The sequence below is a fragment of the Aquarana catesbeiana genome, linkage group LG08, assembly GCF_042186555.1.
Source record: "Aquarana catesbeiana isolate 2022-GZ linkage group LG08, ASM4218655v1, whole genome shotgun sequence".
Classification (NCBI taxonomy): domain Eukaryota; kingdom Metazoa; phylum Chordata; class Amphibia; order Anura; family Ranidae; genus Aquarana; species Aquarana catesbeiana.
Window position 1 is genome coordinate 124273204 of NC_133331.1, and position 27589 is coordinate 124300792.

Consider the following 27589-nt stretch of genomic DNA (forward strand, 5'->3'; position numbering starts at 1 on the left):
AAAAGGAGGCAAATTTAGTTTGGGTACAGCGTCGAATGATTGTGCAATTGTCAGTTAAAACGACGCATTGCCAAATTGTAAACAGTGCTCTGGTCAGGAAGGGGGTGAAAGCTTCCGGGGCTGAAGTGGTTAAGGGTAACCCAACTCTATAAGACAGAAGTGCCAACAAAACATGGTCTATGTATGCATATAGCCTTCGAATTACTCCTAGTAACTAGTAACTCCAGTCTCCTGACCTAAAACAGGCATTTGGAACTTAGGAAATTTGGTCAGGCATAAATGCAACATATTCTCATAACTTGTGCATACATATACTCTCAAAATACAAATAAAACAAAAGATGTTTGACATTCCAGTTGTTTTAATGATCTACCTCAAATTGTATATTACAGAAAATAGCTCTCAAAATATCTGAGAAATAATTTAACAAACCCACAATTTTGTGCAAAATATTGGAAAAAAACAAAATCTGTTTATAGTTCATTAAAATAATGATAATCAGCTTTAGGGGCAATTTATTAACACCATGGAAGAGGAGATTAGTAACAGAGAAGGTAATCTGTAGTATAACCCGGTTAATGGATAGAAAGGCATACACCTATATGTGGCAAAACTGGCAACTACAATACCAAGTATCTATCACAATAATTCTGGTCTGTGAAGGTTTTAATTTATCCAGGTCACTGTAGATCTAGTAGTGGTTAACTTGCTGTGTATGGTTGAAAACATTTTATAGCAGCCATTGGCCCCCACTGCAATCAATGGAATCAAGTGACACGGGAGCTGGGTAGCAGGTCCGAGTCCTGCTCTCTGTGTCAATGGATGCAGCAGCATGACTCAGGAGTGTGCCTGCACCAGTGCCCCCATGAAAAGCGGCTCACCGTGGGGGCACTCGAGAAGAAGGAGCCAGGAGCGCCGGCAGAAGAGGAGGATCTGGGCCACTCTGTGCAAAACCCTTGCACAGAGGAAGTAGAACAGATTTGTTATTTAAAAACAAACAAAACAAAAAAAAAAAAAACACAGAAAAAAAAACACCCCACCACGAACCTTTACAACCCCTTTAAGAAAAGGCATATTCAGAAGTTCTTATGTTATGCAGGGTTTTTTTTTTTTTTTTTTTTTTTTTTAAATGCACACAGGAGCATCTGTTTAAGCTCCTCTGAATGCCAGAACTCCTGGCAGGAAAATGCTGTTTAACCAGTTCCCGACCGACTCACACAGATCTACTGCGGCAGAATCTTTCTCCTGGGCAAAATCCCGTATGGGTACGTCCTTCCCCTTTTCGCGCCACCAGAGGGCGCTGCACAGTGGGGGACCCGTTGCATGTGGCCGGCGATCTCCGCTGGCCACGCATGAGCACGGGGATTTGTGTGTGTAAACACAAATCCCTGTGCTGTCAGAGGAGAGGAGACATGTTTGTTCCTAGCAAGTAGGAACAGCAATAGGTCTCCTCTCCTACTCAGTCCTATCCCTAAACAGTTAGAACACTGAGGGAACACACATTTAACCCCTTGAACGCCACCTAGTGTTGACCCCTTCCCTGCCAGTGACATTTACACAGTAATCAGTGTATTTTTATAGCACTGATCGCTGTACAATTGGCAATGGTCCCAAAAACGTGTCAAATCTGTCCGTCGCAATGCCGCTAAAAATCGCAGATTACTGCCATTACGAGTAAAAAATAACAATACCATAAATCTTTCCCATAGTTTGTAGATGCTATAACTTTTGCGCAAACCAATAAATGCTGATTGCGATTTTTTTTACCAAAAATATGCAGAAGAATATATCGGCCTAAACTGATGAAGAAATTTGTTTAATTTTGAGGATAATTATAACAAAAAGTAAAAAATATTTTTTTCAAAATTGGTCGCTTTTTGTTTATAGCGCAAACAATAAAAAAACGCAGGAGGTGATTAAAAACCATCAAAAGAAAACTATTTGTGGGGGGAAAAAGGACGCAAAATTTTGTTTGGGTACAGCATTGCATGACTGCGCAATTTTCAGTAAAGAAACGCAGTGTCAAATTGTAAAAAGTGCTCTGGTCAGGAAGGGGGTAAAATATTCCAGGGCTGAAGTTGTTAAAGTGTGCTGAAAGCCATGTATCCCACATACATTTAGGCGCGTCTAGCATTTGAGCATTATTGCATTCTAATGGGCAGAATATTACATTTATTCTGGCCACTGGTTTGCATTAATGCTCAAACGTTTAACACATCTAGTGTATGCGCTTTAAGATGTGCTCCATGATTTTTCTGCTCTTCAGCTCCTTTCCTGAACGCACCCTTGGGGTTTTCTTTTTTTCATCCTGAAAACATCTGTGTGCACATAGGCTTACAAGATAAAAAAAAAAAAAAAAAAACACAACAAAAAAAAAACAAAAAAAACAAACACACAAAAAAAAACCTCAACGCCTGTAAAAAGTGACGTTTAAAGGTGTGGGTGTGTATGCGCCCTTAATGTAGGTAATCACTTTTCAATTGATTTTTTTCTACAGCACAAGGCACATTGCACCAAGTTTCTCAGCTCCCCAAACTGTGTGTGTACCTCTGCATGTTAACTGCACCTTCGAGGATCTGCTGTCAATCAACAGTCTTGGTCGCTGCTCAGGGATTTCATTGAAGGCAAACTACAGCAGAAGCTGGATGAGTTGGATGCAATTTTAACAGCTGGGACACAATTTGTAAAATAGAGCTTATTGCAACAAATAGCCAGCACAGGAAAAAAATGTCAACAAAGCAGTCAATAATAGTCAAGGTAGTAAACACTGATCAGCCATAACTTTTTGACCACTGACGGGTCAGTGAACGATCACAAGTGAACGATCAATTACCTTGTTCCAATGGCATCTGACAGTGAGTGGGATATTTTAGGCACCAAGTAGGCATGTTGTCCTCGAAAGCGATGTGCCGAAAGCACAAAAAAAAAAATGAGCCTTACAGTTTGTGGTATATGGGCAGGGTATCCATGCTGACCCATGTTCACAGCCAAAGGCACCTACAATGGGCATATGAGCATCAGAGCTGCACTGCAGAGCAATGAAAGGTGGTGGCCTGGTCTAATAAATCACATTTTCTTTTACTTTTATGTGGATGGCTGGGTGCATGTGCGCTACTTACCTGGGAACAGATGGCATCTAGATGGGAAGAATGCAGGCCAGCAGAGCAGTGTGATGCTTTGGGCAATTTTGCTGGGAAGCCTTGGGTGCTGCCTTAAATGTGGATGATACGTGACACATACCACCTACCTCAACATTGTTGCAGACCAAGTACACCCCTTCATGGAAACCATTTCCTAATGGCAAGTACATCTTTTGGATAATGAGGATAATGAGCCCTGTCACAAGAATGCAAGAATGACTTGAGAAACACACTGCATTCAAGCTGTTGACTTGGCCTTCAAATTCTCCAGGACTCAAGCACATCTTTGGAACTTGGTGCTAGAAAAACAAAGTCCAATCCATGGAGGCTCTACCTTACAACTTACAGTACCGACAGCTTGGTGCCAGATACCACAACTAACCCTTAGAGGTTTAATGGTGCCCATGCCTCGATTGGTCAAGGCTGTTTTGACAGGACTCAATATTAAGCGAGTAATCAAAGTTATTGCCGATCAGTGTATGTAATTCTGTAAAACATTTAAATAAAAAAAATTCCGCCTTTAATTTATTAGGAGGTATATTGGGATCTACTCAATATTAAGTGGGTTATCATAAAGTTATGACTGATCAGTGTATGTAATAGAACATTTAGATGAAAATATGCAGCCTTTAATTTGTTAGGTCATCTTGGAAGAATGATTGCCTTCTGCTCATTATACAGTATATGCATATGAAAGCCCCAATTGTCACAAAAAAAAGCCATTGGAATCTTTGTGACAACTGTATTCCCATTTCAGTCTGGAAAGAATGCAGTGAAACAAACTATTTCTTTACAACAGAAAAAAGTAAAAATCTGCAACAAAGTTTGTTAAAGTGCTTGCAGTGTACATAAACAACCCAGGGAGGGTGGTTTTCCTTTCCTCAACAAAAGAGGCGTAACACTTTAAAGGCCAGACCAATTTTTGTTGTCCTGCTTAAAAGGGTTTATTCTGGTTGGAGTGGAGTAAAGAACCTATGGTTCTCTAGAAGTGACAGGATTACTGTAAGACCCAACTTCCAGACACTGCTTTGAATTAGCCAATAAAGCCTTTATATGTCAGTTTTATTTCCATTTGAGCAGCTGTGTTAATAAATTAAACTTCTAGGAAAAAAGCAGCAAAATATTTTAAAATTATAGGTGAATGGCATAGACCTTTTTACTCTATAATTTCCATGGTTTTCATTAAGTTCAACAAAGTTAAGGTGCTTATTTATAAAAGGCCAAACAACCTGTAGTGAACCAAGACGCAGAAAGTAAAAAGCATCGCTGATTCAGGAACCCAGCAGTATCCGTGCGTACCTTTTGCAGCCTTTTACAGACGCTTGAAGCCTAGAATTGATTATGTGAATAGCTTGACAATGATAAAAGTTTAGCCTTCCAAAAATAAAGAGCCCTCAGTGGCCAACTGCGAGGAGCGCAATGGGCTAGCCTAAAGCTTTGCCTTCCTATTTAGAAATCTTTATGTAATGGTAGTTTCCTGATTAATTCTCAATACGGCAGTTTAAATTCAAACCTACACTATATATTACTAAAAAGTATTGGGACACCTGCCTTTACACACACACACACGAGAACTTTAATGGCATCCCAGTCTTAGTCCGTAGAGTTCAGTATTGAGTTGGCCCACCCTGTGCAGCTAGAACGGCTTTAACTCTTCTAGGAAGGCAGTCCACAAGGTTTAGGAGTGTGTCTATGGGAATGTTTGACCGATCTTCCAGAAGTGCATTTGTGAGGTCAGGCACAGATTTTGGATGAGAAGGCCTGGCTCGCAGTTCCCGCTCTAATTTATCCCAAAGGTGTTCTACCGGGTTGAGGTCAGGACTCTGCAGGCCAGTCAAGTTCCTCCACCCCAACACTTGCTCATCCATGTCTTTATGGGCCTTGCTTTGTGCACTAGTCCAAATCATTTGGTAGGGGGGGGGGATTATTGTGTGGGGTTGTTTCTCAGGGGTTGGGCTTGGCCCCTTAGTACCAGTAAATGGAACTTTTAAGGCGTCAGCATACCAAGACATTTTGGACAATTTTTTGCTCCCAACTTTGTGGGAACAGTTTGGGGATGGCCCCTTCCTGTTCCAACATGACTGCATACCAGTGCACAAAGCAAGGTCCATAAAGACATGAAAAAATATCCTGTTCTCTTTATATTGCTTTCTGTGTGTGAAATCCCCAGTGTTCCTGCCAGTCCATCTGCTTTCCTATTAAAAACCAACCACACTAAGCATGAGTGCACAGCCTGCTCTCCAATGATCAGACTTTTGCTGACATGCTGCCTCTGCACAGCCAATCACTGCGGATATAGAGTGTGTATATGTATATATATATATATATATATATATATATATATATATATATATATATATATATATATATATATATATATATATATATATATATATATATATATATATATATATATATATATATATATATATATTTTTTTTTTTTTTTTCTCTGCACACACAGAGGAGCCACTGGCAGGGGACCCCAGAAGGGGAGGATTGGGGCAACTCTGTGCAATACCATTGCAAACAGCAGATGAGTAAACTGAAAAAAAAAGAAAGAAAAAAAAAAAAAAGCAGCTTTTAGTAACACTTTAAATGAGTGGTCTGTACCATTAACACAGCAGTACATTAAAAAGTTAAACCAACGATGCATGGAAGATCAGAAAGCTGAAATTTCAAGACCTAAAAATAATAAAGCTGTATAGCCAAAAGCTTTTTTTTTCTTTTCTGAAAGTTGCCGGGATGCAGCAGGAAAGCGTTAGAACCGCAGTCAATTTTATTAATGCCGTCTGCTGCTGCTGGGTAGAGTCATCCTATTCTGGGGACAACTGTGGGCAAGAAAGAAAATTATGGAATACTCAAAATATCAAAGCAATTTTCAGCAGAACAGGCAAGGCTAAATCTTCCAGTTAGGACAATAGTCTAGGCAATCGCTTACGCACTTTTCCTCTCACCTCCTGTTGTGTCTACAGGTCATAAAGTATCCCCCCCATATTGGGATGTGGCTATACTATCCAAAACAAAAAAGGTTCTGAACACCCACCCTGGGCAGTATTACCGCCACAGAATTTACTATAAAATGGTAAAAAAAAGCCAGGTCGGGTGCATCACCACTTCACATACAGCAAAGCTTGGTATGCTACAACATCAAGGATCATGGGGCCAGGAATTATACAAAGCAATCAGTCATACACTCATTTAAGACAGACAGAACCTTTACAATTTTAAGTGCAGGAAAAAAAAAAAAAAAAACACACAGACACACACAAACTCTTACCCCTTGAAAAACGTCTAAAATGGCAACAGCACTAGGGTGCAGGTAACATTCCAACAATTCCACTGGGCCTCTGTTCCAAGAGTTTCAAATCTTGGCAAACGTAAGCAAATTGCTGTTAACCCACCACCTGGTTTGTAGGACATCAATGGGAGGTGGCAAACTAGTCCTCAATGAAGCATGAAATGTTAAAATGTTCATACCTGTTGTGAGATCCACAGCTGTCAGGATACCAGAAAATGAGGTATATTAAAAAAAAAAAAAAAAAAAAAGAAAATAAATAATAAAAATAAAATAAAATGTATGTGCAGGTATTAGATCCTTTCCTTTTAGAGGCATTTCAGGGATAACAGGTGTTCTGTAAGGTTTTACATTCTTTCAAGAGGTAGAAGGTTATCCAGTTTTACAAAGTAGCATGGAATCTACAGCAGATACTAAACACACATACTGAAATTGAGGTTCTGAATATTAGGTGGACGCAGCAGAAACATGCGTACATATACACACACTCACATATTAATTTGGATCTCAGCACATCAGGACAAGTCTCATTAATATCAATCACACTAATCAAATAAAGAGACAATCAATCGCTCTTCAGAAACTTAGAATCATTTGGGGCAAAAATGGACTATGGTGAAAACAGCCAATTAACAGCACAATACACCACCAAAAAAAAAAAAAAAATCATACAAGATGCATTAAACTAAATATCCTCTTATAGCTGTACATTACCAGAGAACACCGCTAACGCAACCACCATGATTTGTTGGTTGCTGCTTATCGCGCCAAGCTCTTTCCCAGAATACAATCTGGTAAGTTCCTTATGGTTTCAAAGTTCATAAACAAAAGTAAAGAAACATTTTTGTGAATATACATTACGTTGCAGTCATAACAGAAACCAGTGACATCAAATGACTTCAGGAAGGTCATAGCTCATTTCCTACGATGGTTAAAATAATTTACAACTGCATTTCACACTGGCTCAGTTCACAAAACTGCAGTCTATAGAAAATGTATCTTTCAATGAAAAACATGGTTGTGTGATGCATTTTTCTAATATTTGTATAACTAAATGGGGAGCGACTATTAGGGAAGCCCTCACCAAGCTCCCAGGCCATGTACACAAGATACTTGTCTAACATGTACTATATTATAAATTTATAAGAATTCATTATTTTAAAAAATATACCATTGCTTCAAACTTTGACATTGACCATTCTGGGTAAAGTAGGAAATCTAATACAAATGGTTCAAGGTGGTTATAAGTGAAAGCCAGTATTGCAGCTAATGGTGGTGTTGTTCTATGACGCTCACTATAGAAGCAAGCATAGACAAAAACTTTGTAGTGAGAATACAAAATGAAAAAAAGGAGGATAAGAGAACAGTTCATGAGGGGAGATGAGTGGGGTCCAGCTCTAACTGAAAGAAACCCTTTCATAGGCTTACAGCAGCCGGATAAACAAATAGGCAGGAAGAACCTACATTTTTCCAAAAGAAAAAAGAGAATTGAGATTTTTTCCACAGATTTTTTCCAGTTCTAAAACAAAAAAACAAAGCTATATTATTTTAGCTGAGATAAACCTCCAAAATGCCTCTATACAAAGGCATTTTATTTTCATGGACACTGACCAGATTAGGCAATGAGAAATTCTACTGCACATTTACTATGCATGTGTTCCTGGAAGAATGGTCCCAAATGTCGATTTAGCCAAAACCATATGAGAAAGGTAGGCATCCTTACCATAGCACCATAATATTGCCTTCCTGTTAACTACCTTCTACCAGAGAAGTAAAGTTACCGCAACTCCATGCCCACCACAGATTTTGAATTCTTTGAACACCTACAGATCACGTCAATATTCCTGAGTATTATTATAAAAAGATAGACCCCCTTCCACCAAGATGAAAGACTGCAATGCAGATTCACAATAAAAAGGGAGGGGGATAAAATTACCACAAATTACAAGTGCAAAAAATCTTGAAGGTACGTTCTTGATTATCCAGTCATTGGCTCCCAATCACAATGTCACAAAAAGTTATTCATTTAAAATACTCTGCAAGACCACAATTAAATTTTTCAATCCATAGATATAGCCAGCGTCTTTTTCATTACTTGGAAATACATGGGCAAAATCGATCATCCTGACATCAATCTGTGAGTTTTCCCTGGACTCTGAGGAAATGTGACAGAAGACATTTTCCAGTTTAGACAGGAGGTTTCCATTTAGATGTTCCGGTGCAGAACTGTTGTGACTTTTCCATGCTCGGTCTTGCTCTACAGTTTCCCCTTCCAGGAAGGCCTGGCTGTGTGGCCTCTTAGGGTAGGTCTTCTTGTGAATAGGGTAGACTCTAGACAGTATTTTCTCTTCATGCTCCTCTCCCTTCCCACTGCTCAGAGCGCCCAACAAATTTATGTTGTTATTGCATTCTGGTACCTCAACATCTGTAAACAACTCTTTAGAAAAGACCTTCTCCAGCCGGTTTCCATCAACTAAATTGGTATTTTGGCGGCAGGAGCCATCATAAACAAAGAGCAGAGAGCTTGCATAAAAATTGAGGGTTTCTTGGTGCTCAAACCAATTAAGAATTTGTTTAACTTTCAACAGACAAGCAGACACGGCATCCTTCCTCAAACAACAGCCATTGCTGAAGAACTTGGAAATGCCTACCAAGCAGAATAAAAACAAGTTACACATGGATCCAAATCAAATACAGATATTGTTTACTTATTACTAATCTCCCTATTCCTTGCAACAGTAGAGCTGCTAATATGTTTATTCTTATTTTTCACATAGCATATGCACCAACACTTATGGCACCATACTGCTTGACTTTTCAACTCACACTGTATAAGCAAGGAAGGCTATAACATGTGTTATAAAAGTTTCTGCACATGTAACTGGCTGTTAGAGCTATGGCAATTTAAGCATTTAAAATAAAAACAAAAACCGTATTACAAATTTAATGTTTCATAATGAAAGAATTCCCTCTGGGTATTGCAAATGCATACCTACAATATTGTGCAAAAAAAATCTGTAAATTAAGAAAGCTTTCAGAAGTAAAAGTGTTAGTTTATTTTTATTGAATAAAATAACGGCAAGTAAAAAAACAGAAAACAAAACCCAAATCAAAATTTGGTGTGACCACCTTTTACCTTCAAAATGGCATCATTTCTTACAGACACACTTGCAGTTTTGTCCTTCTGCAGAATACATTTGCGGCCACACGACTCCCTGATGGTATGGCATGATGGATAGGTATCTGCCTGTATTTCTCAGCATTAAGGACATTAATCCTGACCAAATTTCCAACTCCATTTACAGAAATGCAGCCCCAAACTTGCAAGGAACCTCTCCCATGCTTCACTGTTGCCTGCAGACACTCACTGTACTGCTCTCCAGCACTTTCCCAAACAAACTGCCTCTAGCTAAAGCCAAATATTTCAAATTTTGACTCATCAGTCCGGAGCACCTGCCGCCATTTTTCTGCATTCTGGTTCCTATGTTTCCGTGCATAGTCAAGTCGCTTAGGCTTGCTTCCATGTCAGAGATATGGCTTTATGGCCACAATTTTTCCATGGAGACCACTTCTGGCCAGACTTCTCCAGACAGTAGATGAGCATACTTGGGTCCCACTAGTTTCTGCCAACTCTGTGCTGATGGCACGGTTTGTCATTCTCGGATGAGGAAGCAAACCAAACATTATGCGTCTCTCATCTACTGAATTAAAGTATTACTAAACCCATGACCTTGCATTCACAATATTTGGTCCCCCACAGTACACAGAACATGGAAATGCAATTATTTTAGTAAATATAAACTTCTAAATACCTTTTCTCATCAGCAGTATATAACAATCTTGTGGCTTCTATCAGTGCCTGTTAAAGCTTGTAGGAGCAGTTTTACTGCACTGGCTGTCCCATAAGGATCCAGGACCCCTGACCCTCTGTCTGGACAGGGCCGATTGGCCCTGTGCTGATCACATGAACTCTCCCAAGAGTAAAATAAACCCCTCTAGCAATACACACCAAACTGAGCATGTGCAGCCTGACTCCAAAGGCTCTGTATTATCCAGACATGTTCTTGAAACAGTGGAAGGGGAGGATCTGTGCAGACCGGATCAAACAGCCTTTTTACAAAATGCAGAGGATTAACCCCTTAGGTTCTACAGTGATTATAACAAGCATGCTTTACTGCACATACAGGCTGATTTTACAGTTGTAGGTTTAGTAACACTTTAAGTTTACTTGGCCGAACACTGCAGCTATGGTCCTCAATGTTGCTGGTTTCTTTGTGCTTCTTCAAAAGAGCTTGAACAGCACATCTTGAAACACCAGTCTGGTTTGAAATCTTTGCTTGGAAAAGACCTTGCTGATGCAGTATAACTACCCTGTTTTCTTCTTCTTGTGTTCATTCTTGGCATGGTGTGTGACATGTGACATGAAATGGTCTTCAACAAGCTCACCTTAGTAGCAAATTTTGGCTGTTCCTTACACTGTTCTAAGCCTCCTACACAGAAGTTTGTTTCAGCTAATGACTGTTTAAACGTACATATTAAATTGATGATCATTAACATCTGCTTGGTATAATTGTTTAAATCATACAGCTGACTAATCCTACAAATTCCCTGACTTTGCGCAGGTGTAAGAATTGATGCTGGTTTAAAAGGCAAAGGGTAATCACACCAAATTATTTGATTTATATATTTCTGTTCACTCACTTTGCATATTGATAAAAACAATCACAATATAGATTTTTAAAAGTATTCTTACTTTACAGCATTCCTTCACACCTGCTTAAAACTTGCACAGTACTGAATGTCCCAAGAAAACAAATGATTGCCAAACCCCTTTTCTTATGAAACAAAAGAATTCTTGTAGCAATGGAGCTTGTCGGGATTAGCTCAGGGGATGGTCTTTGAAGTACCGCTGATCTGTTAATTACTTGGAATGTATACACTGCTGTTTGGGTTAAAGATCTGAGCTTGATGCATCCCTTCCATGGATGGTTGGACGTTTTGACGTCACTACCGCCCTGCAATGGTATGGAGCCGAGCGGGGGCCATCTTCCCCTCAGTCAGCTCCATACCACAGACCGAGAAGGATCCGATCGCCTCTGCCACTACCGACGGCTCCGGTAAGCGGCAGAGGGCACCGGAGCGCGGCGAGAGGGGGGCCCTCTCCAGCTGCTGATAAAAATGATCTTGCGGCGAATTCGCCGCAGACAATTTTTATCTGAAAGTGGCCCGCCCACTGAAGAGGATACCGTGGTTATGGCAGCTAGCTGCTGCCATAACGATATTCCTCTTCCAAGTGTCGACGTACAACGATAGCGGGCCAACACAGGAGGAGAGCTGCGGATGACAGAGGCATTTACACTGACCACGGTGTCAGGCCTCAGCAGTCATGATAAAATGTGGTTTATAGGGGGAGGGCAGAACCAGGCAGGATTAGCCAGGTATTTTACAGTTTACAGGAGGGACAGGTTAGACAGCACAAGCATTTTACTTTAATGCATTCCCTGCATTAAGGTACAAAATGTCTAAGTATATCACCCCCACACTCTTATTGATCAAGCGTTGTGCCCATCTGCAGCCAGTGCTAATCTCTCCCTCTTCACACAAGCAGCTACTGGCTCCTGCTGCTGTCAATCAAATCCTGTGACAAGGAAGCAGGGGAAAAGGCAAAGCGGGGCCATGTGTTTATAGATGCACACAGCCCAGCTTGGGAGCGAGCCCACAGGTGTACCCTATAGTAAACGGCTTCCTATAGTAGTGCATCAAAAAGAGGTGGAGCCTAGCGTGCCAGCGGTGGACCTCAGCTAGAAGAGAAGGGTCAGGGCAGCCCTGTGCAATACCCGAAAAAAAAGTTATTATATATTGACTTAGGGGGGCTAAAGACAAATGCCCCCCCACACTTTTTAGAGATTTGTAAAAAAAAAAAAAAAAAAATTTAAAATTTGAACAACATTTATCATTTTCCTTCCACTTCACAATTTTGTGCCACTTTGTGGGAAAAAAAAAATGTGGAAAATTAAGGCAAAAAAAAATTCTCAAAATATCTATATCCTCTTATAAAGGAAAAAAAAAAAAAAGTAGGTACTGTCATCACATACAGGCTGCATTACGGTTTTGTTCAGATACAACTCACCTTCTTTCACAGTCTCTTTACTTAAACTCCGTCCATAATGCTGGTTTTCAGTTTCATAGCTGTCAGAATCAACGTGGTATACCTAATGAAAAAGGCAACAGAAATCCTTCATATTAGGTTATTTATCAGCAGACTAAGCAATTTCAAATAGCTACAAACAATATATGGTCTTAGCAGTCTGCCATGAGCAATCCTAGCCATTATACACCTTGCTATTATAGTTCTCACCCTGTACAACAGGTAATCGCCGCCTAATACTTCAGGTTTGTGGTCTGTGTTCTTGTGAATTTGTGCAAGAACAGCTACCTGGTATCACTATTACATGAACATGTGCTGGTTATTACCAAACCTTACACAAGGCAATGTATACTGAACATATGATGAAAAATAAAAAATACATAAGCAGAGATTACCCCTTGTGAAAACTGCATAACAGAAAATATAACTGGATTAAGAAAAAGCAGAAGCTGAATTTATATAGAAAATCTTTAACTACACTCTTAACTTATCAACCACCTCTATTTTACTAAAAATATTTTGCTAATGAAATGTATAGGTTTGGATTTGGTTATGTTAAAGGATAATTGTACTTTCAGTAAGGTTCAGTTACACTGGTATTAAACTCAAAAGCAAACACATTCCAGTTTACTTTTTGTTGGGTGTAGTGACAGCATTTCTTTATTATTTTGTTAAGGCTCTTTCTTCTATTTTCACTTGGATATTTTCACTTGGATATGTGTAGTGCCCATAACGCTGCTCAGTGACATGTGCAGTCACATCCATCCATCCCTCCATGCTCAGCCATCCCCCCATGCTCAGCAATACCCAGCACTACTCTGCAATACTCTGCAATTCCCTGTGCAATGCTCTGCAATGCCCCGCCATACTTGTGATACCCAGCCATTCTTTGCCATGCTCAGCTATACTTGGTCTCTGTATGTGGCCAGGCTGTGGAAGTCTCACACGTGATATCGCCGTACTAAGGAGGAGCTGGAGAATCTATTTTGGGGTGTCATTTTTGATATATACATGCTATGTGTTAGAAATATTGTATAAATGGACAACTTTGTGTTAAAAAAAAAAAATGTGTTTTAACCACTTCCCGCCCGCCGTCATACGATGTCCTTGACTTTGTGCAGGGATATCTGAATGATGAGTGCAGCTACAGGCATCATTCAGATATCAGCTTTTTCAGCCGGCGATTCCCTACACCATGAGAACAATCATAGCAGCTGTTCCGCTGCTTGATCGTTCTTACGGGAGGCGAGAGGGGACATGCCCTCCCCCCCCGCCGCCCTCAGGTGCTTCTACCGACTCACCGCTATGATCGAAGCCAGGATCTTTTTTTTTTTTTATTTCAGGCTTCCCAGCCTAGAGGTGAGATGTGGGGTCTTATTGACCCCATATCTCACTGTAAAGAGGACCTGTCATGCCATATTCCTATTACAAGGGATGTTTACATTCCTTGTAATAGGAATAAAAGTGATAAAAAAAAAATGTATTTTTTGGAAAAAAGCATCAAACTAAAATAAAGTAAAAAGAACAATAAAAAATAATAATTTTTTTTCCCCGTGTGCTCACATGCAGAAGTGAACGCATACGTAAGTCCCGCCCACATATGAAAATGGTGTTCAAACAGCACATGTGAGGTATCGTTGCGATCGGTAGAGCAAGAGCAATAATTATGGCCCTAGACCTCCTCTGTAACTCACAACATGTAACCAGTAAAAAATGTTAAAGCGTCTCCTATGTGGATTTTTAAGTAGCGAAGTTTGGCGCCATTCCACGAAGGTGTGCAATTTTGAAGGGTGACATGTTAGGTATCTACTTACTCGGCATAACTTCATCTTTCACATTATGCAAAAATATTGGGCTAACTTTACTGTTTTGTTTTTTTTTTTTTATTAAGCACAAAACAGTTTTTTTTTTTTTTAAAAACTCGTTTGAAAAAATTGCTGTGCAAATACCGTGCGAGATAAAAAGTTTCAACGACCGCCATTGTATTCTCTAGGGTCTTTGCTAAAAATACATATATAATGTTTTGGGGATCTATGTATTTTTCTAGCAAATAAATTATGATTTTTACACGTAGGAGAGGAATTTCAGAATTGGACTGGGTGCTCCAAAACGCCTGAAGGTGCTCCGTGCATGTTAGGACTCTGTATGTGGCCACACTGTGTAAAAGTCTCACACATGTGGTATCACCGTACCCGAGAGTAATAGCAGAATGTGTTTTGGGGTGTAATTTGTGGTATGCATATGCTGTGTGTAAGAAATAACCTGCTAATATGACAATTTTGTGAAAAAAAAAAAAAAAAAAAAATAATCTTGATTTTGCAAAGAATTGTGGGAAAAAATGACAACTTCAAAAAACTCGTCATGCATCTTTCTAAATACCTTGGAATGTCTTCTTTCCAAAAAGGGGTCATTTGGGGGGTATTTGTACTTTTCTGGCATGTTAGGGTCTCTTGAAATGAGACAGGCCGTCAGTACTTCAGGTGTGATCAATTTTCAGAGATTGGCACCATAGCTTGTGGACTCTAACTTTCACAAAGACCAAATAATTTACACCGATTTGGGTTATTTTTACCAAGGATATGTAGCGGTATAAATTTTGGCCAAAATATATGAAGAAAAAATTACTAATTTGCAAAATTTTATAACAGATAAGAAAAATTCTTTTTTTTTTTTTTTTTATTTTTTTTTTTTTTTTTACAGAATTTTCAGTCTTTTTTCTTTTATAGCGCAAAAAATAAAGAACCCAGCGGTGATTAAATACCACCAAAAGAAAGCTCTATTTGTGTGAAAAAAAAGAAAAAAAAAATCATTTGGGTACAGTGTTGCATGACTCAGTAATTGTCAAAGTGTGAGAGCACCGAAAGCTGAGAATTGGTCTGGTTATTAAGGGGGTTTAAGTGCCCAGTGGTCAAAAAATGCAGGAGTGAGGGATGAATGGCCTGTAATTAAGCGAAGACTAAAATTGTTACCAAAACTGCACTTCTACCTGGAATTAAAAGTCATACAATAAAATACGCAGTATTAAGCAGACACTGTGTGACACTGCCATCTAGTGGTAAACTAGATAAAATACAGAGATGATTCTGGGAAACCTCCTTACTGAAAAATATACAAGAAAGCACCAGATTTCTCCATTGACAGATATAACTGGGGTCTGTGATTAGAGAAAATGTCCAGGAAACCTCCTGACAGCATAGTGTTAGTTTCCCTTGCTGCCTACTATTCTTAAGTTCATGGTTTACAACTATCGGTCCATGTGCTCTCTTTCTGTCCTTGCCATTTTATGGATAAAATTAGTCACCGTAGGTAAAGTCCGTTTTTTCTTTTTTCTGCAGTGACTAAACTCTACTCATAAAATAGTGCGGATGGGATGCAGAAAATGCAGACCACAGTTCTGGTTACAGTTTTTGGTAGCTCCATGTCCAATTACATGCTACACAACTTAAAATCAGCAATCCGACAAAAAAGTGTGGGAAGCCCCATTAAGGTCCGTATGGCCACATCAAGCATAAAGACCTAAAACTGGATATGTATTCAAAGTGCATGAGTGCAAAAGAAACCATCAGATTTAAACTTTCCCCTTCTGCCAAAAAAGAAAAACTGAACCCTTTTAAAAAAAGAGCCCTCAAAAAACAAATTTTAAACCCAACTCCCTGAATACGGGGTGAAATATCACAGCTGCCACTATCTCAATTACATGGGTTATAGCTCTGCTGCTAAGCATTTTGGCCTACCCCGGAGTTGAAGTAAAAAGCTTTGTTCCCATCTCTTGCCTTCACATACTGCACTGGAAACACCAAAGAGTTATTTGTTGGCCCATCTTTGTGATGGAATTATTTTGTTCCCCTGTAAGGCGATATGGGCTCATATGAGTATAGAGGCTTTAGGTTTTGCCTTCTATGGACAGCTGCAGTGAAAGGAAGAACTTGATGAGCATGTGTCCATTTTTGGCTAGTAAGCAATCATTGTTGATATCAGAAGCAAACAGTTTTCTCTTCAGAAACTGTTATGCAAGAGGCCCATTTAATCACTTCAGTCGAATACTGACACTTCTCTCCTATATGTAAAAATCATTTTTTTTGTTAGAAAGCTACTTAGAACCCCCAAACTATAGATATATTTTTTAAGCAGAGGCCCTAGAGAATAAAAAGATGAGGTTATTTCGAGTAAATGGATACCAGACATGCCACGCTTTAAAAAACTTTAGCACTGTACGTTTACATTCGTGTTAATTTGCAGATTTGGATACAATAAAATTTTAAGCCAAACTCCAGCTCACACTTTATAAGAAATTAAAGCAACCCCCCCCCCCCCCCCCCCCACTTTAGGGATAAGGGTTTTGCATGAATAAAAGCTGATCATTTTATACAAACCTGCCTGTGTTAATTGCTTTGTCTCATCTATGTAAAGTGATACATTCTGCTGGAAAGCTTGAGCAAAACAGACTTGCTGGCTGGATCACAAGATAAAAATAGAAGAAAGCAAGCCTCTAAAAGTAAACTAATGCAGCCATCACACCTAAGAATTGGTAATCTGCAATACAATAAACGTTTGCTATTGGGTTTCATTAGAACTAGGGATGCACCGAAATTTCGGCCACCGAAACATATCGGCTGAAAATGGCCCTTTCAGCAAAAAAGCCGAAAGAATTCTTGCCGATACTGGCGTCGAAAATCGCGCATGCGCAGTAGAGGCGTCAGAACCAGCGGGTGACGTCACTCGTGTGGGCGCGGTTAAGACGCTGCAACACCGCACTCATAAGCACGTTCCTTGCTGAGACGCTGGCACCTTCCCCGCGGACGCTCCTCATGCTTGTGAGACACTGCTGGGACCTGAGAGACGCTGCTGGGAAGCGAGAGACGGCTTCATAGAGGGCTGCACATAGCATACTCAAGTACAAGAGTGGGCACTGTCACTTCTGGATGGCTACCATTACTATTCGCCAGTGAGAATTGCTGCTTTTGCCATATTAAACTGACAGAAACAAACTAGTAATTTTATTTCTTGATTATTTTATTATAGTACTAGTACTGACTATTTAAAATGACTGTGTGTGTGAACTGCAGTACATCTGATTTGACTTGTAGCAAAAAAAAAAAAAAAAAAATTATATAATTGAACTGACCGTGATTAAATAGGATTTGAAATGGAATGTAATAGATTGCAAGCTATTTTTTTTTTAGCTATTCTGTAGTATACAGTATAAAATTCATGCGCTTGCTGTTATTGTGTCACTTTGACAGCGTAGTATAAGTTATACAGTACTGACATGACAGCAAGCGCATGAATTTTTTAAACATGACAGTATGCAATAAATATATATTATATTTCATATATAATATATTAATTATATTTATTACGTACTGTCATGTTTAAAAAAGTCATGCGCTCGCTGTCATGTCAGTGTCGTATAACTTATAATACTACTCTGAGACAAAGTGACAAATTTTTTTCAACAAGGCGCATGAAGTATACTACAGAATAGCTCAAAAGAATAAAATAGCATGCAATTGCAATTTGCAAGCAATCCATTCCATTTCAAATCAAATTTATTCAATTATATTTTTTTGATACAAGTCAGATGTGCTGCAGTGCAGACATAACTACCTTGTATGCCAAGAGCAGCACCAAAAAAAAAAAAAAAAAAAAAAGATTGGTTAGTTTTTATTTTTTAAAGCTGCCTCCTGGGCTTTAGCTTTTAAATTGATTTAGTCCTCCCCCCACCCCCCCTCACCTTTCACTCCCACTATAAATCATTCTTTCATATTATTCTACGTTACCAGCAAAGGTGGACCATGTCTGCAGTGTGGAAATATTTTAAAGTAGACAATCCGCCATTATCTGTTGTGGAGGACATTGGATTCCATAGGCTCATGCAACATATTGAGCCGCGTTAATAACTACCAAGCAGACGCTACTTTGCAGATACCAGTCTACATGAATTGTTTAGCAGTGTTAGAAAACACATTCAGGAGCTCATGACTACTGACATCATAGCAATCAGTTTTACTACCGACAATTGGAGTTCAAATGTCAGTCCAACGAGCATGCTCAGTCTGACAGCGCAGTGGATAGATGACAAATTTCAATTGCAAAACATCCTACTTAACGCATGCGAGTTTGCTGGATCACATACTCTAGCAGCAATATCTGATGCTTTAAAAACCATGCTTGACACTTGGCACATTAGGAAGTCTAAATTGCATTTGATTGCCCAAGATAATGCACGGAACATGGCAAAGGCAATGGAGGACAGTGAGCTTTAAAGCATACCGTGCATGGCACACACACTACAATCGGCTGTGAATGAAGGATTGCCAAGTCAGCGCACCATATCCGATATTGTATTAAAAAGGATGAAAAAATTGTGGGTCAGTAAGCATTCTCCGCTTGCTTATTCCAGATTACAAGCTTTGCAGATGCAGTTTGGAATGGCACCGAAACGACTGCAGCATGATGTAGCCACTTGTTGGAACAGCACCTACTATATGCTACAAAATCTTTTTGAACAAAAGCATGTTTTAGCTGTATACATTGCAGATTACGAGCTGCCAGCAACATTGAGTGCACATCAGTCGACATTAGTTGAAAAAAATGTGTCTCTATCTCCATTTGAACAGATAACAAAAGGAAATAAGCTCAACTAATGCTTCCATTGCTGAAGTTATCCCCTTGATTGCTGCACTGAATCGTCTGCTTGGAAAAGAGGTAGAAACAGACCATGGCATAAAAATGGCTAAAACCACTCTACTGGAGGCGGTTACCAACCGGTTTCAAGACACCAAGTCCAAGCCTCTGTATTGCATTGCAACAGTTCTAGATCCTCGATTTAAAGAGCATTACTTTAATGTGGAGCAAAAGCAGCATGCACGGGAAATGATACTGGCACAAATGGAGGTGGTGGAAGCATCTAGTGAAGGAGTTTCGAGGTGTCGCACAGAGGAAAATGAGAAACGGTCGAACACAAGTGAAGAGGAACACAATCCCTCCATATCTGATATGTTTGAAGAAATTTTACACAAATGCACCCCAACCCATAGCGGTGCCACAACAAGTGCAGCTACCCAACAGCTGGACATTTATTTAGCTGAACAGCCTATTGCCAGAAGCGACAATCCCCTTGAGTACTGGCGATCAACAAAGAACGTTTTCCCTTGCTTGCACAAAATGCACGCAGATATTTATCTGCCCCAAGCACCAGTGCAGAGAGTGAGAGACTATTCAGTCTAGCATCTCATGCTTGATGAACATTTACTATGTTAAACATAGTAAATGAATTGGTATTGGACTGTGCTATTGGACAATTGGAACATACAACATAGTATGACTGACTACCTAGTATGTTACAATTGTCTAGTTTTGCCATTTGTTGGTTGTAGCTTTTTTTTACAGTTTTTTGCACTTCAATTTAAAAGAGAACTCCAGCTTTTGAACTACTGTACCATAGTTTGTTGCTCTTGGGCCAAACTATGTCACTCCCTAAGCTGTCAGCTCGCTGCATGTGCAAAACTGTATGTTCTGTATCTGTGGCTGTCTACATACTACAATACTATACCGCACTGTGGTCCGGGTATGGGTGGTGACTTCCATAAACAGACTAGTCTACACTGCTTGCTGTGATTGGCTGAGTACCGCTGCTGTAGACTAGTCTGTGTTCCACTTCCAGGATGTCTCTGCCCATACCCGGGGCTGGAACACAGTGCAGTCTACTGTACGACTATGTATTTAACCCGTAGCTTCCATATCGCACATCCAGCCGCTGACACCTTAGGGAGAGAACTTGGGGGGGGGGGGGGGAATACTAGTTCTCACTTAAGTTGAAAGAAAATATTAAAAATTTTATTATAGCATAGAACTATACTATATTTACAGAAACTGTGAAACAGAATAACGGCTTTCTGCCATATTTCTGTTATGGTTAATTGAGAGAGTTGTTCTTTAACCACCTCAATACAGGGCATTTTCACCCCCTTCCTGCCCAAGCTATTTTTCAGTTTTCAGCGCTGTCGCATTTTGAATGACAATGGCGCAGTCATGTTACACTACACCCTAATTAAATTTTTATCATTTTTTCCCCACAAATAGAGCTTTCTTTTGGTGGTATTTGATCACCTCTGCGGTTTTTATTTATTGCGCTATAAACAAAAGAAGAGGGACAATTTTGAAAAAACACAATATTTTTTATTTTGCGCTATAATAAATATCCCAAAAATTTTTTTTTTTTTTAAACAAATTTTTTCCTCAGTTTAGGCCGATACGTATCCTTCTACATATTTTTGGTAAAAAAAAAAAAAAAAAAAAAAATTGCGATAAGCGTATATTGATTGGTTTGCGCAAAAGTTATAGAGTCAACAAAATAGGGGATAAATTTATAGCATTTTCATTTATTTATTTTTTACTAGTAATGGCGGTGATCTGCGATTTTTATTGTGACTGCGATATTGAGGCGGACATATCGGACACATTTTTGGGACCATTCACATTTATACAGCGATCCGTGCTATAAAAATGCATCGATTACTGTATAAATGTGACTAGCAGGGAAGGGGTTAACACTAGGGGGCGATCGAGGGGTTAATGCGTGTCCTAGGGAGGTGATTCTAATTGTGTGGGGAGGGGACTGACTGGGGGAGGTGACCGATTGGTGTCCCTATGTACAAGGGACGCACCATCTGTCTCCTCTCCTCTCTGACAGGACGTGGATCTGTGTTTACATACACAGATCCACGGTCCTGCTCCGTTACCCGGCAATCGCGGGTGCCCGGTGGACATCGCAGCCGCCGGGCACGTGCACCGGGTCCCGAGCGACGCGCGCCCCCTAGTGGCTCGGGAGGGCGATCACGTCATATGACGTCCGCCCAGAACAAGAGCTGCCTCGTCCCGCCGTCATATGATGGTGTGCAGTAGCTTAGTGGTTTAAGTACTTGCTTATATACATAGTTTGTTGAAGTTCTCTTGTTGGGCCAAACTATGTCATTGTCTCTCCCTAAGCGGTCAGCCCGCTGCATGTGCAAAACTGTATGTTTTGGATCTGTGGCTGTCTACATACTACAGTACTATGTACACTATACCGCACTGTGTTCCGGGTATGGACGGAGACTTCCACAAACACAAACTAGTCTACGTTGCTTGCTGTGATTGGCTGAGCACCACTGCTGTAGACTAGTCTGTGTTCCAGGATGTCTCCGCCCATACCCGGGGGCGGAACACAGTACGGTCTACTGTATGACTATGTATGTAACCTGCAGCTACATACATTACATACACTTATCGCACATCCAGCTGCTGACACCTTAGGGAGAGAGAACTGAATAGTTCTGATGTAAGTTGGAAACCAATAAAATATAAAAAAAAGTCAGTCTTTGGCATTGTTATATTATATTATTATTATATATTATTTTATTATGCCCGTTTTATTTGGTATGGTGGTGCAATGTGCACTGACTGCAGTCTTATTTTATTTTATTTTTATCTTCTGTGTCCACTGTCCAATTTTATGTGGGTTACTTTTTATTAAAGCGGTGTTCCAGCCGAAATTATACTTTTTAAATAAAAATACCCCTATAATACACAAGCTTAATGTATTCTAGTAAGGTTAGTCTATAAACTAAGGTCTGTTTTGTTAGTTTATAGCAGTAGTTTGTTATTTTATAAACTTACAGCCGGCCGTGGCCATCTTAAGTGTGTGCATCTGAAGCCAGACTGTATTTCTTCCTGGATCTCATCCTTGCAGATCTCGCACATGCTCAGTGCAGCACAAGCAGTGTAATAGGATTCAGGTTAGGTTTCCATAGCAACGGCAGTTTGAGGAAGTTGCCGTCCCTTCCCAGAAGGCATTGCAAACAGGAAATTATGTGATGGGCCGCGGCCAGGGAGGAGGAAATGAAAAATGAATACAGCAGATATACAGTAGGTGCTGAGAAAAAAAATAAAAAAATATCCAATTTGTTTACAGTCCGCAGTTTAGTGAGGGATGCTGAAGAGTTGTAAAAGTGGGTGGAACTCCACTTTAAAGTACTTTTTGACATTACTGGATTGTAGTATTATTTTCTTCATAAAATTAATGATTACGTTGAATATAAATAATATAACCAATACGAATGTAACAATTTTGTATATCCAATAATTTTTTTGGGTAATATATAAAAAAGCCTATTTCGATTCGGTATCGGTTTTCGGGATCAAGGAAGATTTATTTTCGGTATCGGTTTTGGCACCAAAAAAACCCATTTGGTGCATCCCTTCATTTACACAGGAACTTTTGTTACAAAAAAAAAAAAAAAATCTATGTAGCCTTAAAAACTTCCAGTGCTTTTTCTTTTACCCTCTGTGCCAACTTGCTTCAGATGCATTCTGATGGCTGGGGATGGAAATGGTGGTAACTAAAGAGAACATTCTTGCTACCTACCAAGAATGAATAATGAGCCCCATACTGTCTCTTCCACCAACACCACGAATAAACTAGGCAGATTGACAGACCACTGCCTTTTTTCCCTCCCATGTTAACAGTCTGAGTGGGAGAAGGTTGCTTTAGTGGTAAAATGGTGAAGGCAATTACCAGAATAGATTATGAACCTGGTTAAAGGAGCGGCTCATATTTAAAATAAATGCACTCCCCCCCCCCCCCCAAAAAAAAGGAGGCTTAAGAGCATTGCATTTGTGATCAGCAGATTGCATGTGCAATCTCAGGCGCCTGTGGACTCAGCATAGCTGTCTACTCATAGCTCATATAGGCAGGTAGTTACCTGACAGCAGGAAGATCAATGAACTTATGAGCACGCTCACCAGCTCCCTCGCAGCTCATTGAGAACTACAAGCCATCAGCTACAATGACAGACAGTGCTTGTAGGCTCACAGGAGACTGAATGATTGCCATGAAGTGTGACCGGAGGCCTGCACGGTGGAGAGTTTATCAAATTGTGACAGTAGGTGTGTGGAAAGAATCCCCCCCCCGTGCGCTGTCACTGAGGGGGTGGGGGGGGGGGGGATTTAAGGGAGATCAAAAGGGAAGAGGCTGCAGGAAAATTGTCTGGAACATGTACCAAAAGGTGAACATATCCTTTTAAAGAGCAGATGCATTTCTGCCACATGAAAGGCCTGTCACACAACTAGTATCAGTACAAGTCTCTGGTCTCAACAACACACAAGTAGAAAATATACCTTGCACATTTCCTGAAGTCAACTGAGCCTTTCGTAAACTAACAACCATCTAATAAGTTTCAGCGTGTGTTACCTGTTAAAATGCAAACGGTTTTCTAAGCATCTGTGGTGCAATCTGTTGTAAATAAAGATAACCTGGCATGTATGTATAGTCTATGTATTTCCCCAGGGGTGGCCAAACACTGACCATACCAATTTTCTGAATTGCTTTCTATTAGTTTAATTGAAAACTTCCCCTGAACACTATAATACAAAACAGAACAGCAACTGTATCACAAACATTTTGCTCTTATATTTGACCAGCATCTGGCTATGTGAATGTGTAAATCTCCCGTGCTCGGCCGTAACAAGATACAGTTCAAAAAAGGGCCAGCTGAGGTTATTGCACAGTGGACAAGTGGCAAACAAAATCCTTGGGTGATAGAGATAGGGGTGTATGTAGGTTGTCCTTGCAGGAGGTAAGAATGGCATTTTTGTGCCCTCTATGGGTTGGGCACTGGGAACACTATGAATAAAAAAAGGGCAGGGGTTTAGCAGCACAATATGCTTGGCTTATTTACCAAAATTCACCCAACACTGCCATTGTGCTGACACTGTGGCCCAGGGCAGCAGAGAAAGCATAATGACTCAAATCGCACTTCATTACCGATGCGTGATCAGAATGATTGGACTAAACCAGCTGCTTGACACAAGATTTTCATGCATTAGGTCATGTGTGCATTTACCCTAATATAGCAAGTACAGCAAGAACAGCTTAGCCTCTGGCTGAAGCAGAAAATCACTCAAAATGTTTGTTAAACTATTCTTCCTCTATTTTGATAGATTAGCTTTGTGCGTGCTGCTGTGAAATGAAAATTCCATTTAAAAATGTGAAAACAGTTTCCTGTCATTTTCATATAAATTCCAAACATTTTCTCACATTCCAAGTTCTTAAAGTGTCTGTAAAGCCAAAAACAAATGGATCATAAAAGCCTCTCTATAAAATTAGTCTAACTACGTGTGCCCCTTGTTTCCAAAACGTTTCAGTATGGATGGAGTACACATCAATCCTACCAGTTACTTTGACTTTCTAGGCCCTGGTTGCAATGATCTGCAAGCTGATTTACTGTAGTCTGCGCAGAGTTTCCACCAAATTGCTTAATTTTCCAAGAAAATAAAGCGCAGGATACAATTTCTTATACAAGTCAAATCAATACTTTTTATACAAACTCCTTGGGTGGCATGGCTGGGGGCACAGCACAGGAATAAGCAGCAATGTCACCAGGACACAGCATGCCCTGAAATTTAGCCCCATCCACCAATCTGGGTCGCGCAGAGTAAAAGGAGAGGGATAGCAATCACATTACCTGCACAAATTACTTTTTTTTTTGCAAGTTACTTTAGGGTGTTTAACAGATGAATGAATTGTGGTTTGTCTTATTCAAATACAATCTAAAAACATTTTTGGACAGTCACAGTAAAAGGTTTGGCAACATATTTTCCAAGTAGATGCACATGAAGCCACTATAGTTACATGCTCCAGTTGAAATCCTTTAGGACGAAACGCGTGGGACCTGCTATGCTTGCACCCCACATACATACATTTCTGGGTTTTTTTTTTACCTACACCATATGGAGTCCTTCCATTTTCTCTTATTTTTATCCCGGTTCGATTGAGCCCATTTTTTATATATCAACAACCTCCAGATGGCTCCCCCATAGGGTGGAAGTTTCACATTGTGTTCAAGAGTCACAAGGATCCAGGAACTTCGGCTGGACCATCACAGATGAGGAATGGAAACATCCTGTTTGGAGTGTTTGTTTTCCTGTCAATCCTAACCCTGTGGCACTTGGCCCACATAAGCTTGAATGATCCACTACAGTTTGGTAAGTGGGTCCCACCACATCCGGTAAGTGCACCCATCTTTATTCCTTTTGACAGAGGATTTCTTCACATCCACAACTGCACAGCTAGTTTTATATTGTTTGTGCTGTCCTTGTTCAATTGAAGATTCATCATTGTGCATGAGCTAGACATTTTTTGAATTTTTATTATTTAACCCACCCTCAGTGAACACTGGACTTTATCAGTTTACTTATTTTGTGTATAATATATATATATATATATATATATATATATATATATATATATATATATATATATATATATATATATATATATATATATATATATTTTATCACAGTTCATTGTTTTTCTTCCCCATTTTAGTGCTACACTATATATGTTTATATTTTACTATAGATTCATAATAGAACTGATTATCCAGGGAACAGAGGTCTATACATTGAGCAGTTTGGCTCAAGTATTTTGCACCTCGCGTGTCCAAACAAGCGAGCGTTTCTTTTTTTCTGTTTCATCTTCTAACAGCTTGGTCTCAGTTTTCAGATCTTTACATATATTTCTCCTGGAGGAAGCAAGTGCTAGCTTGCAAAACACATTGAGATTCAATGTATAGACACTGGTTCCCTGGATAGATAGATAGATAGATAGATAGATAGATAGATAGATATTTTATGTGCATCTACTGTGACTATCAAAAACGTTTTTAGATTTTGTATTTGAATAATAAAACTTCTGAACTGTAATTAAGCATACATATAGGATCTAAGACACATTCATGCCTGTCACACACTATAAGCATACATACATACATATTTTGAGAGAGATATCTATATACATATATACACAGTATCTCACAAAAGTGAGTACACCCCTCACATTTTTGTAAATATTTTATTATATATCTTTCCATGTGACAACACTGAAGAAATTATACTTTGCTACAATGTAAAGTAGTGTATACAGCTTGTACAACAGTATAAATTTGCTATTCCCTCAAAATAACTCCCAGCCATTAATGTCTAAACCGCTGGCAAAAGTGAGTACACCCTAAGTGAAAATGTCCAAATTGGGCCTAAATGGTCAATACTGTGTGGCCACCATTATTTTCCAGCACTGCCTTAACCCTCTTGGGCATGGGGTTCACCTGAGCTTAACAGGCTTCCAATGGAGTTTCTCTTCCACTCCTCCATGATGACATCATGGAGCTGGTGGATGTTAGAGACCTTGCGCTCCTCCACTGTAGCTCCCCAGTGCCAGCAGCAATTATGCAGCCCCAGACCACGACACTCCCACCACCATGTTTGACTGTAGGCAAGACACACTTGTCTTTGTACTCACCACCTGTTTGCCGCCACACACGCTTGACACCATCTGAACCAAATAAGTAGATCTTGGTCTCATCAGACCACAGGACATGGTTCCAGTAATCCGTGTCCTTCGTCTGCTTGTCTTCAGAAAACTGTTTGCGGGCTTTCTTGTGCATTATCTTTAGAAGAGGCTTTCTTCTGGGACAACAGCCATGCAGACCAATTTGATGCAGTGTGTGGCATATGGTCTGAGTACTGACAGGCTGACAACCCCCACCCAACCCCTTCAACCTCTGCAGCACTCATACTTCTATTTCCCAAAGACAAGCGCTGGATATGACGCTGAGCACGTGCACTCAACTTCTTTGGTCGACCATGGCAAGGCCTGTTTAGTGGAACCTGTTCGTTAAACCGCTGTATGGTCTTTGCCACCATGCTGCAGCTCAGTTTCAGGGTGTTGGTAATCTTATAGCCAAGGCCATCTTTATGTAGAGCAACAATTCTATTTTTTTCAGATCCTCAGAGTTCTTTGCCAGGAGGTGCCATGTTGAACTTCCAGTGACCAATATGAGAGAGTGGGAGCGATACCAAATTTAACACACCTGCTCCCCACACGAGACCTAACACTAACGAATCACATGACACTGGGGAGGGAAAATGGCTAATTGGGCCCAATTTGGAGATTTACACTTAG

General features: G+C 39.9%; 1 protein-coding gene across 2 annotated transcripts in view; it reads right to left on the bottom strand.

The window, feature by feature from the left end:
- Positions 1 to 343: 343 nt before the first annotated feature.
- Positions 344 to 27589, bottom strand: part of IPMK (inositol polyphosphate multikinase) — a 105695-nt gene continuing 78449 nt past the window's right edge. For both annotated transcript variants that reach the window (XM_073596340.1, XM_073596341.1), the window contains exons 5-6: positions 12568 to 12649; positions 344 to 9084 (exon numbers count right to left, since the gene is read on the bottom strand). In XM_073596340.1, coding sequence (XP_073452441.1) covers positions 8456 to 9084; positions 12568 to 12649 — 711 coding nt within the window. In that variant the 3' untranslated portion in view covers positions 344 to 8455. The remainder of the gene's footprint in view (positions 9085 to 12567; positions 12650 to 27589) is intronic.